The sequence below is a fragment of the Gloeophyllum trabeum genome (assembly GCF_000344685.1).
Source record: "Gloeophyllum trabeum ATCC 11539 unplaced genomic scaffold GLOTRscaffold_00001, whole genome shotgun sequence".
In the NCBI taxonomy this organism is placed as follows: domain Eukaryota; kingdom Fungi; phylum Basidiomycota; class Agaricomycetes; order Gloeophyllales; family Gloeophyllaceae; genus Gloeophyllum; species Gloeophyllum trabeum.
The window spans coordinates 359,851-378,861 of NW_006920410.1; the positions used below are offsets into that span (position 1 = coordinate 359,851).

The following is a 19,011-nucleotide window of genomic DNA, read 5'->3' on the forward strand; positions in this document are numbered from 1 at the left end:
TTTTATGCTATTGGAATGGTTTTGCGTCCGCCCGGAGTTAAATAACAAATATGCTCCGCATCCCACACAATTACTCAGCCTTTGCCCACCGCTATACCATGTCCCATACGATCCTGCCGTGTTTCCACGTGCTCGTCCTAGGTCCTAGAGGTAGCCTCGACGCGTCAATGCTCGCTTGAAGTGCCTCATCACGCGGTACTGCAGGCTGATCACGTGCAGATTAGCTCCGGCCGCTTGCTGACTGATACGTTCCGTCCGGCCGTCGATTTACGTCCGCTGACTCGGTCGCTTTGACGGAAACAAAGGGGAGTGATGACTGGGGAGTGGTAATACCAATGACTCACTGCGACGCGGGCCTCCGCCATTCCCGGAGATAATTAGTCACAAAGATATTCTTCCGGGTGACTTTGGAGCATCTGGCTGCGGAGCTAAATCATTTCGGTGATCTGCGCCTGCCTTGAGGACGTTAGAAGGTCCGGAATTAAATCCAGAACCCTTCGTCGGTTACTTGTCGCATAAGAGGTTCGACAGGTGGTGTCGAATAAACTTTGGAGGGGATGTATGGTGTGTCAAATTCGCAATTTCGGGGGTCAGAAGATCGCTGGGGCTTATCAGCGGTGATCCTCTGAACATCATATTCCCATACCTCCCTATGCTCACCAGGTTCGTATCGTGCAGTACCTCACCGCAGCAATAGCTTATGACTGGCAAGTCAGGATCACTATTTTACGTTACCTTCAAGAGATTCACCGTTGTGGCATTATACACGAAGATTTTCGGGAGTGTGATGTGGTGCTCCGCGATGGGAGCCCCCGTATCATTGACTTCGGCCAGGTGTCCCTGCACAAAGGTGGGTGCAATATGGAGATATGCAAGCTTCCATCAGTTCCACGTGGCAGTGAAGTGGACTGCAACGACATCTACTGCTACTGCTGTGACTTCAATATATGGGGCAGTACGTTATTGAATGTCTTGTTCTTGAGGCTCGTACTCACTGACTCCATAGACTTTGTCATCATTGGGAGATCCCCGTATCCTCTGGAACGTCTTCCTCCGCAGGAAGTCATTGACACACTCATTCCAAGTATGTTTGTCCATCTCAGGGACAATGCAAAACGGTCTCTTCTGCTTGATCGCCTCCGCGAAATTAAGGAAGAACTCGAGAAGGGGGTCGAACTGGAAGCTATCGACTTTGATATTGTTTTCATTCTTGGGCGCCCTTTCCAACCAGCCTCAAACTATCTGCCTCAGGACGTCATCAACGATCTGCTGCATGTCTTCAAGCCATACAATGTTACCCCAGAGCAAGTGGAGAGTGTTGCCTATGTTTTGCAAAAAATGAAGGTCGCTGGTTCTGTGACAACTCAGATGATCAGAGAGACTTGTCAGTAGAGGGCCATTGCTATGCATGGCAGGACACGAGTCCTGAGTTGTGTCTGATAAGTGTTAGCATTGGGTGTATAAATGTTCCAATTGATGTATACAGTACTCTTTCTTATGCACATATTGAAATCCCTTAGATCTGTATCTGCAATCTCACCTTCATTCATACTTTCAAGTTGTCCTCCTGTGGCTCTGCCATCATTGTACCATGAAAGTCCCTGCCTCTGACAGATTAAAAGTTGGTCTGTATTGGTGGCTACAAAAAGACTACGAAATTGTATTTGTACCCAGCCCAAGGGACAGTAGCAGCTCCACTACTAGACACAAATAACATAGATCAAAGTGTTCCTCTGCTGCCAATCTTTGATTGGCAGCTCTGTGACACAGGTCTTTTGTCCCCAGTGGAAGAGATAGTCAATAATACCTGCAGACTCCAGGTAACATCCTACCAGAACCAGAGTGCTCATCCACTGCCAATCTTCGATTGGCAGCTCCCTTGCATTCATTTTCCCAAACCAAGCTGAAGGACAGTCATCAGAAAAGGTACTCAAACAGTACTCCAAGAAGCTGGGAGCAGAAATGAAATATATATTACACATGTACTAGCTTCAATTTCTCAAGGGGGCATATAGATACCACCGAGTGGAAGAAATCAGGGGTCCGGAGGCAGCAGAGATTGAGAAACACAGGCCCAAGATGCCTGTGACTGAAGAAATTGTATCATAGTCCCTGCCACCCACACATAGACTCAGATTATGTGTGTGAAAAACAATCCATCAAACTATTCAGCAGTCAGCATATTATTTCAGAACACAAGTGCAACATTCAAGAACCTCTTATAGCCAACATAAGATCAATGTGTATGTACCAGTAATGATTGGATTAAAAGGAAGCACAGCCCACCAAGTTGACATGCTTCAACTGCTGCAAGTACTAGACTAATGAGCGAGTGGGCAACTATGACATCACTCAACTACAGAAATGTGCTTTCTGCAGTCAAGCTATGTCATAGTAGGCAGGAGCCAATGAGAAGCCAGAGATCCCAACCGGCGCGGCACCTCAGCCACCGACTACAAACAGCCACAGAAGTCAATTCCCACGGTAACAACATGCCATGCATGACCAAGAGCATGCAGTCAAGGAAGGAGATACGATTAAATGCTCAAAATATTCAGTAGACAGATAACCCAAAAATACCTCTTCATAGAAGAAACTATGGAAATACATGAACAACTCAAGACAAAAGCACAGTGTGATTGCAAACAGACACTACAAATCCGATTTTGTAGTCTTTTTGTAGTCTCCAATACAAGCGGACTTTAAAGCGGACATCAAACAGTGTAGTCAAAACTATCACCAAAAAGTCTCACGCATTCTCGGCATTGCGATTCCCATGGGGTACAACGTTCGGCACGCACCCAATTTTGCGGGTAAGGACTCATCCTTCGTAAACTCAGGACTCGTAACCTATGTATCACTAACAGATATCAAAGGTCCGACATCATCCCGCATTGGGTGAACTAAGGCTTTGGAACTCGGATGGTGTGGAAACAAGTCACATATGAGACAGTTTGCATCGCCAGTTGACCATGCATCTTCACCTGACGATGCAACTTGGACCATCCTCTCATCAAATGTGTCTTCTTCCACACTGATACTCATCCACGTCTGCCTTGGGAATACCATGCTCCCCGGGCTGGGACTACAACAGCAATATCATGATGCTATCGGGAAATGACCTAGCATCGAAAGATGACACAGCCTACCGATGCAACACTGGATGCTGGTGTCGTTGGTTATCTATTCCCTGGCCTCCCAGCGATAGCATCCTCCCCCACCGTTTGCTTCCTGAGATGTCGTCTGTAGCAGGCGGCCTGGATCTCCAATGTGGAACCCTGGTATCGCCATGCAGGGCTATGCGCAGCTTAGTGTTCAGTCTCTTCTCCATGGTAATCTACGAGTATCTTTGTACATTCGACATGGAGGTAAGGACGCCTGTGGAGATTTTTCGCCTCGTGCTCGACGTCCTACTAGGTTGCCTATTTCTGGACTTGGAAGGACCGGGTGAAGCTCTCTCAAATCCTTTTCTTTTGGGTACGTCTACCACACCAATGGAGTACTGCTGTTCTGAACGCGCGTCGTTCTTGGCTCAGAACCGATATGCGAACATACTAGTTGCTATGTATGCGTAGTGTTTTCAGTACTTGCACATCTACTTAAGAATCTTCATTTCAGCTTGAATTTGTATGGTCAGTACTGACTGCTCGTGTAGCTAGTTCTCGAAAGTTGAGCGATTCGCAGCTGCCTGGTCGCTTGATATCACCGAACAGGTAAGCCACTGTTTATCTCAGGATAGAAAACGTATTAAGTAGACCTCAGCTGTGAGGAACACACAAGTTTGGCGGCAATCACTGAGGACTGAGTAAGGACTGTCAGAATGGACCTCATCACTACGTTGGCCACGTTGAGTCTAGTGAATATTGAAGGTCTAGTCCATACATCCCTCCGTCGCCAACAAAAGCTTGACTTTCTTTGATGCGATTTAGTGATGCAGGCACTCCGTCTGTGGCACCTTTTCTCGCACTGCAGGCCGGTACAGTATCTGCTCGTCGTCCTCAGCATCGGCTACTTTGCAGCTCAGTGGACCATCGTCATCCGAATTCTCAAGGGCATGAGCTACACGTCTCTTGCAGCCTCGCAATGGTTCCCGTCCCTTGCTGTCCACTCGGCCCTCTACCTGCTGACAATCCTGCGGGCGTTTTCGCCTCGCCCGCCGGACGCGGAGGGCAAGCATCTTATCAGATGGATCCTCCGACAGTACGTTGTGTTCGTCCTGTCTCCCGGTGGATGGATCTTCCTAACCTCGCTCGTCGCAGGGGCGGGCTGTTGGCTTCTGTTGCTTTCGGTAGTTACTCCAGGTGCAGCGTCTCCACCTCTTTACTTACTTCCGTGTTTTGAGCCGCCGTCTTGTACAACACGATTGGCGCCCTCAGTGGCAACCCCAACGTATGTTTGCCATATACCTTTTCCTTCTTACTTTCCTGATAGTTCGCCAGGTAAGCATGCCGGCGAAGTTCGGCGGGTGCGTGTTAGTTGCGCTGCCCGCACATGTCACTTATCACATCCTACCCTAGCATCATGCTCTCCGTCATGTCAGTCACCATGAGCCGCCTCATGTTCAACATCCACAAGTTTTCCGATGCCCTGGGCACGGAACCCAAGCTGCTCCTCAGCCACCTGGAGATGAGCCGGATACGCATGCGCAGCACCAAGGGCATGCGCGAGGGCGAGCTGCTCGTCGAGGTCGATAACGTCGGCCCGGAGGAGTACGAGCTGTCCCAGGCGCATACAGATGCGTCGAGCGGCGAGACTCTGGAGGTCCTGCCGTCGATAGAAAGATACCAAGAGGTTGTCGATAGCGAGGCGGGTCAGGCATCGAAGTTCGTTGAGAACCTGCGTTGTAGTGGTATGTCGGGCGGGACCTTCGCTCATGAGGCTTGACACGGGGGTCGGTTCTTTCGACGACCAAACATGTAACCAGTTATATTATTGTACCTGGAGGAAACGAAAATTTGCTTTGCTGGTACCGAGCTCATTCCGGCGACGGTATCTTGACCCTTTTGACGACGATGGCATTATATCAAGGGATCGAATACAAAGAAAAGACGTAATGATACAGAGCAAGATCGCAGAGCAAGATCGCACCCACAGCCCACCAATCCGATCGCCGATCGTACACCCGCTCACTTTCTCGCGAACGTAATCTACAACGACAGACATATCATAAATAAACGCACACGTGAAGTTGTCCGGCGAACATAAACACACCTTGATCTTATTCTCTCCGTCGAGCTTGTAATTATGCAGCGCGTCCTTGGCGACGGTCGCGCTGGCCTCGTCCATGTACTCGACGAAGGCGATGTCCTTCTTTGTCGGGATGAGACGCACTTCGTATAGGTTGGGGTATCTACGCAATGATCGTAAGCGACTATTACCCCGAAAAACTTTGGCAAGAGGAGGGCAGTGGGAACGTACTGCGAGAATAGCGCCAAGAGCTGGTCTTTCGTGACGCTTTCGGGGAGGTTCTGCAGGAAGAGAATTTTGTTCGGGGGGAGGTACTCGTCGGGCATCTGGATATGCGGGCGGCGGGATACGGGGACGGCTGCAGCCGCGTCCGCTACACAAGCATGCACCGCTCAATCAATCGAACCAATGAGAGGAACAGGCACTTACCTTCTGCTGCCGCGCGCTTGGCCTTGAACTTCATCTTCAAAGGGTTCGTGTAGCGAGTCTTTTCTGAATACCGAGGCGAGAGAGGGTGAGCGTCAGGGAGTCGGGGAAGCTAAAGCCAGAACGCACTTTTGTGTTCTAACCGCCTCGCCTTGTGCACGTCCAACTCGTTCGGATGCTGCTTCTTCACAACCGCATCTGACGGCGTCCGCGCAAACGAAATTTGCTATACCCGGCAGCAAACGTAGGGAAATTAGAAAGATATGGGCACGGGACAGCCTGCAACGAAACGCACCATGGGTTTGCCGTAGAGCGGGAACCCTCGTACCTCCTTCAACGCCTTCGCAGCAATATCCGCGGACGGGAACGACACGAACGCTTGCCCCCGCATGCGCAGGTTCCCGTGTGCGACAACGTCGAGCACTTCGCCGTACGACTTGAACAGCCCACGCAGGGAGGCCTTGAGCACTGTCCGCACCTCTGATCAGTAGTTGATCAGAAGGAAATAGAACAATAAGAACGGACCGGGAATCTTGATCTTCTCATTCAAGTTCTGGATGTAGAGTGTTTCTGTAGCTACTGGCTGTGGAGGGGCGGCGGCTTCGGTCGTGCCGTTAGTGGCGGGTGCTCCGTTCGTCGCAGGGGCCTCTGTTGAGACAACGCCTTCCATGGCGCCATCGGCGGCGGGAGGAGGGGGTGCTGGTGCTGCTGTAGTGTCGGCCATGAATGTAGGTCAGGGAGGTGGTGGCTGAAGCCAGAAATGCAATTATCTCCAGGCGCGACGCAAGTTACGCAACTTGTCCTTGCTCTTACCACCACCGATTGCTGCGCCGACGCTGCATATTTGACGGTGACCAGGATCATCACTTTATACTCGTTGTCACCCATTACTGGCGGGCGTTGCAGCTTGGGGCTGTGGAATAATACCTTACGAAAGGAGCGCGAAGCCGGAAAGGTCGGATGGTACCAATGCTTCTCCTCTGTCCGTTGTCCATAATTTATACAGATTTCCTCAACTATAGGAAGGGACATTTCAGCAAAGAACGAAGCCCTCTGCGGCCTTTACGCCCGAACTAAATCATGGCTGAACAGTTCGAACTGCCAGAGGTCGCGTCGACCGCAGAGGCAACGTCCGAGGCGAGTATAGCCTCAGTCGCTAGTCTAGCAGAGATACTCTCGTCGACGGCGGACCCGGCTGCCTCGAAAGTCTCCTTCTCGTCACCCCCAGCAACCGCCTACCTCTCCCACCTCACGACTCTCCCGCTCGACACACTCCTCTCCGAACCCACCACCCTCTCCTCCACCTCCGCCCAGCTGACGAACGCCCTCACCACGCTCTGCAACACCAACTACCGCACCTTCCTCTCCCTGCACCGCACGAACACCACCCTCTCCACCACCCTCGCCTCTGTCACCGCCTCCCTCTCGTCCCTCCTCTCCTCCTCGCTCCCGGAGCTCGAAGCGAGCACGCGTGCGTTCAGTGGCACGAGCAAAGCCGTGCAGGACGAGCGGCGCACAGCCGCCGCCGTGCGCGAGCAGCACGACAAGCTGCGCGACCTGCTCGAGATCCCCGCGCTCGCCGACGCGTGCGTGCGCGGGGGGCACTTCGCCGAGGCGCTCGCGCTCGCCGCACACACGCGCGCGCTGCCCAACGTCCCCATTGTCGCGGACGTCCAGGCCGAGGTCGACGCCGCCCTCCGCGGGATGCTCGCGCAGCTGCTCGCGGCGCTGCGCGAGCAGGCGAAGCTCCCCGCGCTCTTCAAGGCCGCGAGCTTCCTGCGGCGCATGGGCGTGCTCGCGGAGGACGAGCTCGCGCTCGCGTTCCTCGCGAGCCGCGCGGCGTACCTCGACGCGTCGTTCGCGGCGGTTGAGGCGGCGCGCACGGGCGAGCGGGAGGCGCACGCGCGGTTCCTCAAGCGGTACGTCGACGCGTGGCGCGAGGGCGTGCACGACCTCGTCACGCAGTACACGGCCATCTTCCTCGAGCGCACGCCGCCGCCGCCGCCCGTCGTGCGCGCGCTCCTGACCACGCTCGCTGCGGGCCTCGTCGAGCGCCTGCTCGACACGCTGCGGAGCAATGTGCGTTATCTGCGCGGCGACCCCGCGGCGCTCGCGTCGCTGCTCACGCAGCTGACGTACTGCGCGGCGTCGTTCGCGCGTGTCGGGATGGACTTTGGCGCGCACCTCGCGCCGATATTCTACAACGAGGTCCGGGCGGGCGTGACTGAGGCTTTCAGTGAGGCGTCCGCATCGTTCGTAGATGCTATCAAGAATACTGGTACCAAGAGCCCTAGCGAGGTCCTAATTACCCCATCGTCGGGGTCGAACCCGCCCGTGCCCCCGCGAGACTACTCGGTCGAGTCCTCCCCGCCGCACGTCGCCCCGCACATCCTGACGTCGTACCCGCCGCTGGCGCTGTACACCAACGCGCTCCTCACGGCGCTGAACGGCCTGCGCCTGCTCGCGCCGCAGGACCTGCTGGGCGACGCCGTGGAGGCGCTGGATGCGTCGCTCGTGGCGAGCGCCGAGGCGCTTCTCCAAATTAACGGGGAGGGGGAAGAGAAGGGGTTGGTGGGCGCCGCAAGGCAGGTGTTTGGGACAGTGTTTGTGCCGTTTGTGAGGCGCGCGCTGGTGGAGGGGGTTTATGGTGTTCGGGTGGAGGGCGCGTGGGTGCCGGGCGGGCGGTTGGGGGAGGTGCTGGATCGGATGGGGGAGGCTTAGGCGTCTAGGGATATTGACAGGACCTCTCGAATCCAGCGCGATACATGCAGTGACATTGGTACCACAGCGAATCCGGAGTGTATATACAGCAGGAGTAGCGCTGCAGGGGGGGGACATTACAGACCCTGGAATCTCTTACTGCCGGGGCTGGGAAGGAGTCTGGTCCCAACCGGGCTTGTACTTCCACCCTCTAGCGTGGGAGTCGCCGACGAGCTCGTTTCCCTCACGATTCCTCTAGCCATTGAGCCCGTTTGTGATATCCATCGGCGTGAAGCCATACTCTCTCCTCTACGATGCTGCCGTTGCCGCCGCAGATGCTGTACAGAGTATCTTGGACGATGCGGGGCTCCCTACTATCGAGGTAGCTCTCGTTGAGTCCGTTGTCACTCGTCCCGTCGCTGGTCCTAGTCTCCTCCCATTCGACCCCGTTGCCGACCCTTTCCCGGAACTGCGGAAGCCCTTTACCAGCACCCTTGGTCTCGCCATCGCAAGCCTCTAGCAACCCAGCTACGAGGGCACAGGCGCCTTGTACTATCGCCCCAGCAAAGATGACAACCGGGTCGCCATCCTGACCTGCGCCCACGTCGCCCGTCCCCTTTCTGTCTACCCCAGCAGGAGTATGAAACACATAGGCCAAGCTCGTGAGGAGATCATTGCACTGGGCTGCGAGAGTTTTGACAGTGCTGTTAACGACATATCTCGGAGAATCAACCATCTCACCAACACCATCGAATTATGGACGACAATACTCAAGACGCTGGGAGATCCAATCGAGGGGGAAAAGGTCACGAAGACTCGGAGACGGAAGGAGCTCGAGGAGCTGATACAGCACGCGAAGAACGGCATTGTGGACGTGAATGTGCTTCAAGCTGAGGCCACTCGGCACTGCACGCCTGACCAGCGAGTTATTGGTTGAGCTGTATGACCATAAGATCGACTGATCCAGTTTCAAGGGTAACCGGATTTCCATTGGTACATCTTTTTTGCCCTACCTCATTCCCGTATCTCGTTCCTTTCTCCTGCTTGTCTCAAGCTCAAGCTGATAGTTGTCGTTTTGCTCCCACAGGCGGCAATATGGACATTCTCCAGTTTTGCGACACTATGTTCCCTCAGCCGGCGGATCGAGCCAACTACAGCTACCCCGAGGATGGCCTCCTCCTCCAGGCCTATGGCGTCGTCCAGGATGCCGAGATCCGCAACCCCCAGCATCTTGACATCCACAACGAGAGATGCCTGCTTGTGGTGAAGAATCGGCGGACCACGGGGACCACCGCTGGCCGCGTCAACGGTCTCGAGTCATTCGTCCGTCACTACGACGACAACATCCAGCATGCTTCGACCTCGATCGCTGTCTACCACTACGGCAAGGACCACGGCACGTTTTCTGAAGCGGGTGATTCTGGGGCCATCGTCCTTGCTAGGGATGGCCTCCTTGCTGGCGGTGCAGGCTCTAGCGCTCGGACGGACATCTCGTATACTACCCCTTACTGGTGGCTCGAAGCTCGGATCAAGGCAAGATTCCCTGGCTGCTTCCTCTATGACGTCGTCGAGTAGGCTATGTCGCAAGCTCGAGAAAGATGACAAGTTGAACGCATGCGCGAGGGTCTGGTATCAGTGGTGGATGTTCTCATCTTTCCTGGGCTCGCTTTGTCTCGTGCCATGTATATTACCCGTGGCGCCCTGTATACTGTATCACACTTCATTCTCCAGATGTCTCGCAATGCTATGGCTCGGCGACGCGTATATGTAAGGGATGGGTTTGACCTGATGCCGGAGGGCGTTCGCTGTCAATGGTCTCGTGAGGGGAGACAAATTGTGCGCAATGTAAGGGATCCGTGAGCGTGCCACCGACTCAAGGCAGGGGGGTGCGGTCCCGGGAGCTGAGCGCATCGATGAAGGGGGATCGTCACCTGACTGATAGTAGTCGTTTGGGGTATATACGTATGCGTGCTTGTATATGCCGGCGGGTGGATCAGTGGAGGTGTATATCCTGCTTTGTCGTTATGGTATATGGTGAGCGCTTGACCTTGGACCTCGAATCGTGATTTTAATATTGGCTGACACGGTGCCAGTGAAGGGTGATGCATGCGGTACGTCCAGGCAATGACATCGGTACCACAGCAGACCCGGAATGTAAGTATATACGACACAAGTAGCGCTCGCGTTCGATTCAGAGCTGCGGGGGATATTACAGGAATAAGGGCTGACCCTGACCCTACCACCGCTGCCCTGAATAATTGATCTGATTTGCATCTACGTACTACATAGCCTATTGTCTGCAGGGGCCCGAAACGGCCGGACAATGTACCTTCGAGATGGGATGTGGGATGTGCCACATCTGTGGCGTTTAATTCCCTGGGATCTCGTCTCACGTTTATAACACGCGAAACGCCTTGTATTTCATCTCGGTGCTGTGGCCTGGCGACGAGATGCAGATGCGTTTGATCGCCGGGACGTAAGGGATGGTTTGGGAGGGATACAGGAGGTCTCGTGAGAGGAGACAAATTGTGCGCAACGTAAGGGATTCATGATCAGGAGCATAAATTAACGCCACCGACTCGAGGCAGGGTCCCGGAGCTGTGCATGAATGTACAAGTAATAGGACGCTATGACAGGGCGAGTGGAGGGGAAGCGGTCGGCGTGCCAGTGTACGTATCCACCTTGTCCTCGCTCAAGCCCAGGACCCCCGAAAACGTATCGCGATACGTTTTGAATGGATTCCTCCAGGCCGGCGAGTGATTTGCCAGAGGAAATGTGGAGCCCCGAATGGAACAAGGACGCCGTCGCAGGATCGCTCACCTTTGGCAAGCGTCGAGTCCGGCGCCGTCGGGACATCTGCTCCCAAGCTCCGCCCACGACTGGGGCGCCCGGTCCGCAATATAGACGCATCGGGCGCACCATTGCAGGTGACAACGTCGGGGCCGGCCCTGATTCGCACTCATGCATCGCCCGCCCATCGGCCACGCCTATCAGCGCGAGTTTACAGTAGTCTGAGGTAAAATGCGGGACACGGCGCAGAGACACTTAAGTCATGTCTCGCGCCCCAGTGACTCGGCGGTGAGAACCTCGCGGCGATGGTTGCCGTAAACAAAAAGAGCGAGACAAAAAGCTTTCGAGAATATCCGAAGGGCCTGCGCCATCGGCCAGGCGACTGGAAATTGCTGATGGATGCCGATAGCGACTCGTATAAAGGTTCAGTGGACGGGCGCATTGTGTGTGTAGTCCCCCTGCAAAGTCGCGCGTTGCGGACGCGAATCTGCGCGGACCCACAGCAGCCCACAGCGGTGTCCCCGGAAAAGGCAGCGGCGAGCCGGGACAGCGGGCAGCACAAAGTCTAAATCTGGCGCGCGGGCTTCTCACAATCTCCAGATCCGGTTTCACTTTGCGCTTGACTGGCCTCGCGGAGGCGGTCATAATTGCATATACGCCCGCGCATATAAGGCCCTGCCCGTCCCCGTCGTCGCATGTTCCCCCTCGCCGCCCACAACAGCGACCTCGAGCGTTTCGCCGTCGAGGGCGCCCTCGCCACCGCCTCTTTCGTCCTCTCAAACATGGGTTTGCTGAACTTCAAGCCGTTCGCGGCCCACAACAGGGCGAGTAATTATGCGCTCTTCGACTCTGCTCGTTATTCACCCATCGCGCAGGCCATCGCCCACGACATCCAGCTCGACCTCAAGGCGCCCGCCCCCGCACGACGACCGCGCCACCCGCGTCCACAGCGCCGCGCCGTGCCCCTCCCCGCCGAGATCATCCTGCACATCCTCGAGGCCGCCTACTTCAGCGACGCGCTCGAGCCCGACGACGCCCTCCTGCGCTCCTGCGCGCTCGTCTGCCGCGCCTGGGCGGGCCCCGCGCAGAAGCTCCTCTTCCGCAGCGTCACCCTCCGCAGCGAGGCCGCCTTCGCGTCCTTCCGGAGCGCGCTCGATATGTCCTGCGAGCGCGGACGCGCCCTCGCCGAGAGCGTCACGCGCCTGCGCGCCGTGCTCGACTACAACCAGCCGGGCCACCTCTCCGAGACGTCCTTCGCACGCGCGGTCGCCGCCTGTCCGAAGCTGTACGAACTCGGCCTGCATATCTACGGCCGCGGCCCGCCGGGCGACGGCGATCCTTCGAATGGTGCCCCCTCGTTCAATCGGACCACGCTCGCGCTCCTCCGCCGCGCCGGCCCGCGCATCGCCGCGCTGCACTTCAGCAACGCGAGCGCGGACAGCGCGCACCTCTTCCAGCTGCTCGCCCTCTGCCCGTCCCTGCACTCCCTCTCCGTGCGCGGCGTGCCGCCGCACCTCCCGCCCGACGCCCCGCTCGCCTTCGCCAGCGCGCTGCACGCGCTGCACATGGACTTCCAGAGCAAGCCGTCGACGGACTTCCTCAACTGGCTGCTCCAAAACTCGGCGAGGAGTCTGAGAGTATTGGAGTTCGCGCGCGAGCCGAGCACGGATATGCTCGCGCACCTCGTGGGCCGGCACGCGCAGGCGCTGCAGAGCCTCGCGCTCCCGAGCTGCGGGAGCCGCGAGGCCGCCGCGGTCGTGCGGGCCTGCACGCACCTGAAGGAGTTCCGCGTCGAGCACGCGCGGGGCGCGCCGGCAGTGTGGAAAGCCCTGCCGGAGGGGATTCAGCATATCGCGCTCGGCGTGGACGCCGAGGCGCAGTTGGAGGCGGTGCTGGGCGTGGTGAAGGAAAGGGAGGAGCTCGAGGTGGTGACGCTCCAGATGTGGGAGGGCGGCGCGGCGCACCCTGCGCTGCCGAGTCTGCGGATGGAGTGCGCGACGCGCGGGATTGAGCTGAGGATCACGAGGGACGTGCGGGTGTTCCGGACGATGGTGGTGAGTGTATGCGTGTTATTCTCCCGCTTGCTTCGTGTGCTGACGTTCACCGTTTGCTAGCGCGGTGATCCCGTTCCTACAGACTCCTTCCCGAGGACCAAGTCCCTCTCCCGACCTCCGCTCATCCAACCGAGCTTGTAAAACCACCTCCGCCGATCTCCTGTCTTACTCTATTCCCAGCTAACGACCGTCCTTCACATCATCACGCTATCGCATCGATCCATCCATTCATATCAAGCCCGCAGCATACATATACAATAACACTCCATTCCACATCGACATCGCTGTCGCTATATCAGTATCATCATCGCATTCAGTATTCAATCTTCAGCTTCATTTACGACTCTTCATGACGCCCGTTCCTTCCCAACCAATGATCTACCTATTTATGGTCGGCGATTATCTGTTTGGCCTTAACGAGCGGGTTATTCGAGTATAATCGCTGGTTGCTAGCGTGTGCTTTGTCTTTTCACGAGCGAGGGTTATTCGAGTATAATGGACATGTGTTTTCGACTGCGTCGGACGCTGCGGTAGATTATCGCGTTGCTTATTTGTCGTGGCACAGTGCTCCCTGGTCTCTAATGCAATCCGTGGGCCTGCATGACATGAATGTGAGGTTACACTGCGAAGGTTCCGTATTTTGACCGCCCTTGTAAGAATAGTCAATGTGTCGCCGGTCTTAAACAACGATCCCCCCATCCTCCACCGTCTCCACCAAATACGCCTCGTCCTCCTCGTCCCCCAACACGCCCGCCGGCGCCGTCACCACGCGTATCTTCGTCGTCGGGTCGAGCCACATCGACGCCTTCCTCTTCAGCTCCCCGCCCGCGCACGCGGCGTCCACCTCGACCCAGCGCTCGCCGCGGCGCGCGCCCTGCGTCCAGCGAACGCGGCTCATCTCGAGGTTGGAGAGGATCCACGCGGGGTCGGTCCCCAGGAAGGCGGAGAGCGAGCGGATGTTGAACATGAGGCGGGACATCGCCGCGGAGGTCGCGGAGAGCATTAGCCTGGGGGTTGGTCGGTTCTAGATGTATCAGATACTTGGGAAGCGAGGGGACGTACGGGGAGAAGCGGGCGGGGATGGATATCTGTGAAGGGCGAGCGTAAGTGCCTTGGTCGCGCGGTGGATAGGATATGTAGCGCACAAGGGGGTTGGTGGACAGCGAGCCGGCCGTTGTGAATACAGTCGTTGCGAACGTCACAGAGAAAATCAACGTGCCCCTGTAAGTCGTAAGGCTGGGCCAAAGGACCCATACGCTCAGCCTGGTACGCACTCTCGCAGGACTCTGTTCCGCAGCCACTTCCCGTCCGCCGAGCGCTCCCTCGGGACGAAAGCGCGCACGATAGTCAAGATGTAAAGTATACTGTGGGTCACCAGGGCTGGTACCCACGTTTTGCCGTCGTAGAAGTGCAAAGGTCCCCCTGCGGCGTGCAGGTAGCTGGCGATTAGGGCCCATTGGACGACGTTGTAGACCACCGAGAGGAAGACTATGCCCCATTTGACATAGGATGCGGAGGTGTACATGTGCCAGAGACGGATGGCGTGCATGACTGAAATCACAGATATATTAGTACCCGGGTGGCGGAGGTGGCAGCAGGAAGAAGGGATACCTTCAGTCGTGGTCATACCCAGCCCGAAGAGTATAGCCATGGATTCGATACTTCAGCGAGGTCAGTGTATTTGACAAGCAAAATAATCCATCGACGACGCCTCACATCTGCGCAAGTTTCCAACCAGATTAATCCGAACTTCAGAGTGAATTCGTACGACGTACAGTATCTGAGGCTGACCCCATAGACAAGACTGTTGAAATACCATGGGCAGTTAATCCGATTGCAATTGCTCATGAGCTCTATACCTACCATAAAAGATGAGACTGTCCGAAGATCAACAATTGACTCGAGAGACAGCAAGATATCGACTGACCCCGTAACAGACAAAGGAATGTATCGATTCTTCGAGGATAGATATCATTCCAATGATACCACTCTTAAGATACGAACCACTGACTAAAAGAAAGAGAACGCGGGATAGCGACCACGCTCCGCACCAGAAGAACTCAAGCTAGGCACACGACATGAAGTACAGGGCGATATGCAAGCAAGACCCGGAACGCTCACCTCCATATCCAGGGTAATCAAGTACTCCCATATAGTCATAGACAGCACACCAACGGCGAGGTATAAGGCATTTGTATCACCAATTACTGCTTGTTCCAAAGGAGCATCCATTTCATGACGGTGGAGGGAGGAAGGAGATAGAGCACCGACCCCAACGCCGACTTAACTCCCTTAAGTCTGCGATTATTTCAGGAGATCCGGAATCTTTGATTGATCGTCAGAGCATAAGACGATGTCTTCCAAGCGAACGTGAGCACTCGTCGCCAGGTCATACTGCACGTCGTGAACCTCCCAATTGCAGCTGATGAGGTATATTGCATCGAGGTTGCATTATCCATCCTGGTGGTAAGAGAAGGGGTTTTTCGTTGTCAGGCCTGACACCGTATATGCGTGGACAGCCTGGGCCGAGCATATGCGTTTCATGTCGATAAAATCATGATGCAAACGATATCATTAAGTGTGGTCAATTGTAGCCGCATATAGGGAGCCCATACCTCTATGATGGACGCTGCTGGGTTCCAAATACGTCCGAGCGTCTTGATTGACAGATCGGAGACAAGAAGAAATTCCAGTTTTCAGTAATGCTGGGTTTATCAATAAGCACGCCCCCGACAGCTCTGAACTCGCGGGCCACTTACAAGCAGGATCAAACATCTGAATGTAAGCAACAGACTCGCAGGTTAGGGGCTTCAGCCAGGCATCTACATAGTGTACAATAACATTGAATCAGGACTCGTCGTGGCCCGTCTTACAATCAATCATCCGTCAGTGACGACAGAGTATAGCTGACTTCACAGAATCTTTTGCAATGCCCTTGGTCTCACGAGCACCAACCACACTGTCAATAGTCCGACAAGTCCTGGAGACCAGTCTAAGGTTTGGTGCAAAGGGTCCAGGGCCGGACCTTCTCGATACGTCGCGTCGGACCTGTGGCTGACCGCAGCCGCTGGTTATCAGCGCTTCTGACTTCAGCCTTGATCGTAAGTCTCAACCGACAACAGGATATACATACGAGGACTGAATTATCCGCTTGACTTACCCAGTATCGACTGAACTACGTATCATGGCATCCCCCCTTTGGTTGCGCGCGTTGCACAAGACTCTGAACGAGCATGACAAAGTCAGCGGTACGTTACATCAGTCGAGCTAAAGGTCGGCTCCACGTACTTACCTTGTGTTTTAAGTATTCCAACTTGCTACGTTCGACGCACAGAACGTACCCCACGCGCGTTCACAAATATACAGGACCACCTTTACACCCCAATCGCACCCCAATTACCCGCTATTGATATCTTCCACCGACATCCGGACGCCGAAGGTTTCCGAACTCATCTCCAATCCGACTAATCCCTCGTCGTCCTCGGAGATGTGCTGGTGGATTGACAAGACATCCGAGCAATTCCGCATAACCTCCAGGACCTACGTAATCCCTTCCCCTTCCCACCCTTTCTACGCGAGATTCGACTGGAAAGCGTCGCCCGGGATGAAGGCACTCGTGGAGGAAGACAACGTCGACTGGGAAGCCGAACGGAAGGAGATCTATGAGTCTATGTCCGGGCACATGAAGGCGTCCTGGCTGCGCCCTCCTCCAGGCAGCGTGCTCGAGGGCGGGTACGAAGAGTCGAAGAAGTGGGTGGAGAAGGTACCGAAGTGGGACGAGGCTAAGAACGAGGAGGAGCGGGCGTTATGGGAGAAGGCATTTAGCAACTTCGCACTGATGGTCATGGAGCCCGTCAGAGTGGACTATCTCGAGATGGGCATCGTGCCGAACAGGAGAAGGGTCTATACGCGGAAGGATGACGGTCAGTGGGTCGAGGAAGTGGTTGTACCTTGAGTATCAGGACAGAGTATATCGATAACTTATCCGGTTACTAGAATTGTATTTTCTCGTAGTGAGGAGGGGATTCCATGTAGAATAATCTGTAGTATGTATTTTGTATAGCAATTTGGGTGAGCACCGACTATCCCCACAGACATGGGGATTGTACACAGAGAGCGCTCAGGTCTACGCGAGTAGTACCCAGATATGGCGGATGAAGGCATGAACATATACCTAGCAGATATTATGATCGGTAGAGCTGAACAGAGTTCTCTAGTGCATGACTTAGCATTCAATATGCGTCCCCTGAAAGAGAGCTGAGGACGGATAAGGGTAGACACCTGAACAGGTCGACGAGTAGAGTCCCGAATCACTCGTTCATTGTCAAAAGAGAGATAGACAGCCGATACAAATCCATGACAGTGCAGAAAACATCAACGTACCCAAGCACAGCAAAGCAAAATAGACGTGGAAACCAAGCGGGAGAGCCGATCGATGTCGCGATAGTGGCAGGAACGAAGACCAATGATAAAAAGTACTGAGGCAAGAATGAATAGACACAATATCCAAGCAGAACGGAATAGAGTCGACGTCGAAACGAACCGGATGGATCCGGAAAGCTAATGGATGTCGCGAGAGAGGCAAGCGCAGAGACCAACTTGAATGGGCGAAAGTACGAGTCAGTGAAGAAAAAGCTGATATCGACTTGAAGAGAGGAGAGCCGATGTGGAATCTAGAGGGTTACATTCGTACAGCTGATGGAGATGACGGGTGGGGGAGGATGAAGACTGGAGATCCAAAGGGCTGAGTCAAAGACGAGCTCTCGGTGGCGATGCCACTCCAACGGGGAGATAATGCTTTGTCTTCAAGGGTCCTCTGCGGGCTGGAGAACTTTGAGTACAGAAGGTGGGATATTGCTGAGGCTCGCTATGGCAGCTGTAGCAGTTGATCGTCCTTTAGCCTCGGCCTTGATGCCACAGACGTCCCAGAAAGCAACAGCAAAGGCGAACTTCGGATTCTGTTTCATAGCATAACCGACTTTCCACCGCCTTACTTCGTTCGCACTCGTCACTATCGAAATCCCGGCAGGAGCCTCATGGAATTGAGCCGCAATCCCATCCACGGTCTCCTGCCGGGACTTCTTGGTGGTGCCTCCGCCCTTGGATCGTTTCCCGAGGCTTTTAATGGGCGATTTTGCGAAGTCATTCCAAGAAACGTTTCTCCAAGCTTCGAGTGCGCGGTCAACATGCGCCCGCACGATGGCCATATCCGACTTTAAGACCTCCGCTCCTGGTGCGTTGGATGCTGCACGTCGGTTGGCATCGTCCCATGGCCCGATGACGTCCTCATCGCGTTCACTCAGCTTGTCTTTGTGCTGATTGTACTTGATAAGGAGTTGCTCCTTCTCCTCTTTGCCAGCGTCCATCAGTTGGCAAAGTACGCAAGGTCCGAGCTCCTTGCGTCTCCGCAGCCTTATTTTCTGGCCGAACTGTTCCATGTCGGGATCGACATCCTTCTTCATACAGTCAGGGACAGCTGCGCCGAATTGCCTGCGATCGGCCTTCACAACCTCCTCTTTGGGCCGTAGCCCAGTCTTATCCGAGTCAAGGAGGTGAGTGAACCTGAAGCTCGGATCAGCAAGTCAAATGTGCGGAACATATACACTCACATATGCGCCAAGCGTACCGTCCTCGCGTCCGCGAGGCCGTAGGTGTGCACTGTAATGTCATGATACATGGAATATATTCCGACCTTCCTGTCTGCCATGCCTTGTAGCAGAACTCTTAGCAATTCGCTATGGCATTGTGAACGACGCTGCCTCGCAATGCGATTAAGGAAGTCAGGCACTTTCTCAATATCTCGATGGAAATTCTCTGAGATGAAGTTCTCTTCGGGCACCACCAGGTCCGCGTT

At 55.1% G+C, this 19,011-nt stretch overlaps 9 protein-coding genes across 9 annotated transcripts in view; 5 read left to right on the forward strand and 4 right to left on the reverse strand.

Annotated features, from left to right (window-relative positions):
* Nucleotides 1-3,021: 3,021 nt before the first annotated feature.
* GLOTRDRAFT_134808 (uncharacterized protein) lies at nt 3,022-4,884 on the forward strand (the record flags this gene model as incomplete). The annotated part of the gene is made up of 10 exons (XM_007862346.1): nt 3,022-3,368; nt 3,418-3,477; nt 3,537-3,565; nt 3,619-3,713; nt 3,763-3,869; nt 3,930-4,200; nt 4,260-4,288; nt 4,343-4,389; nt 4,440-4,465; nt 4,518-4,884. Exons 5-10 carry the CDS (start codon nt 3,821-3,823, stop codon nt 4,882-4,884), a joined length of 789 nt encoding a protein of 262 aa, XP_007860537.1. The 5' UTR covers nt 3,022-3,368; nt 3,418-3,477; nt 3,537-3,565; nt 3,619-3,713; nt 3,763-3,820.
* Nucleotides 4,885-4,993: 109 nt separating this feature from the next.
* On the reverse strand, nt 4,994-6,392 carry GLOTRDRAFT_67366 (RNA-binding domain-containing protein). Its single transcript, XM_007862347.1, has 7 exons — nt 6,139-6,392; nt 5,909-6,081; nt 5,743-5,839; nt 5,617-5,679; nt 5,419-5,560; nt 5,212-5,350; nt 4,994-5,147 (listed from the first exon to the last, which is right to left on the reverse strand). The coding sequence occupies exons 1-7, from the start codon at nt 6,335-6,337 to the stop codon at nt 5,127-5,129; spliced, it is 834 nt and encodes a 277-aa protein (XP_007860538.1). The 5' UTR covers nt 6,338-6,392; the 3' UTR covers nt 4,994-5,126.
* A 301-nt stretch (nt 6,393-6,693) lies between these two features.
* On the forward strand, nt 6,694-8,463 carry GLOTRDRAFT_112829 (Dor1-domain-containing protein; the record flags this gene model as incomplete). The annotated part of the gene is made up of 1 exon (XM_007862348.1): nt 6,694-8,463. One exon carries the CDS (start codon nt 6,694-6,696, stop codon nt 8,332-8,334), a length of 1,641 nt encoding a protein of 546 aa, XP_007860539.1. The 3' UTR covers nt 8,335-8,463.
* A 6-nt stretch (nt 8,464-8,469) lies between these two features.
* Nucleotides 8,470-9,049, reverse strand: GLOTRDRAFT_123807 (uncharacterized protein; the record flags this gene model as incomplete). The annotated part of the gene is made up of 2 exons (XM_007862349.1): nt 8,470-8,568; nt 8,615-9,049. 2 exons carry the CDS (start codon nt 9,047-9,049, stop codon nt 8,470-8,472), a joined length of 534 nt encoding a protein of 177 aa, XP_007860540.1.
* A 350-nt stretch (nt 9,050-9,399) lies between these two features.
* Nucleotides 9,400-9,774, forward strand: GLOTRDRAFT_14967 (uncharacterized protein; the record flags this gene model as incomplete). The annotated part of the gene is made up of 1 exon (XM_007861928.1): nt 9,400-9,774. A coding segment is annotated over one exon (375 nt), but the record flags the coding sequence as incomplete, so codon positions are not given.
* A 1,955-nt stretch (nt 9,775-11,729) lies between these two features.
* Nucleotides 11,730-13,996, forward strand: GLOTRDRAFT_118483 (uncharacterized protein). Its single transcript, XM_007862350.1, has 3 exons — nt 11,730-11,927; nt 11,979-13,157; nt 13,218-13,996. Exons 1-3 carry the CDS (start codon nt 11,799-11,801, stop codon nt 13,296-13,298), a joined length of 1,389 nt encoding a protein of 462 aa, XP_007860541.1. The 5' UTR covers nt 11,730-11,798; the 3' UTR covers nt 13,299-13,996.
* On the reverse strand, nt 13,837-14,962 carry GLOTRDRAFT_134812 (uncharacterized protein; the record flags this gene model as incomplete). The annotated part of the gene is made up of 6 exons (XM_007862351.1): nt 14,931-14,962; nt 14,769-14,818; nt 14,432-14,708; nt 14,303-14,378; nt 14,220-14,245; nt 13,837-14,164 (listed from the first exon to the last, which is right to left on the reverse strand). Exons 1-6 carry the CDS (start codon nt 14,951-14,953, stop codon nt 13,837-13,839), a joined length of 780 nt encoding a protein of 259 aa, XP_007860542.1. The 5' UTR covers nt 14,954-14,962.
* A 1,379-nt stretch (nt 14,963-16,341) lies between these two features.
* Nucleotides 16,342-17,237, forward strand: GLOTRDRAFT_118485 (uncharacterized protein; the record flags this gene model as incomplete). Its single annotated transcript, XM_007862352.1, has 2 exons — nt 16,342-16,405; nt 16,463-17,237. 2 exons carry the CDS (start codon nt 16,342-16,344, stop codon nt 17,110-17,112), a joined length of 714 nt encoding a protein of 237 aa, XP_007860543.1. The 3' UTR covers nt 17,113-17,237.
* A 725-nt stretch (nt 17,238-17,962) lies between these two features.
* Nucleotides 17,963-19,011, reverse strand: part of GLOTRDRAFT_31813 (uncharacterized protein) — a gene marked incomplete at both ends in the record, with an annotated part of 4,156 nt that continues 3,107 nt past the window's right edge. The window contains 2 exons of the mRNA XM_007862087.1: nt 17,963-18,553; nt 18,632-18,719. Coding sequence (XP_007860278.1) covers nt 17,963-18,553; nt 18,632-18,719 — 679 coding nt within the window. The remainder of the gene's footprint in view (nt 18,554-18,631; nt 18,720-19,011) is intronic.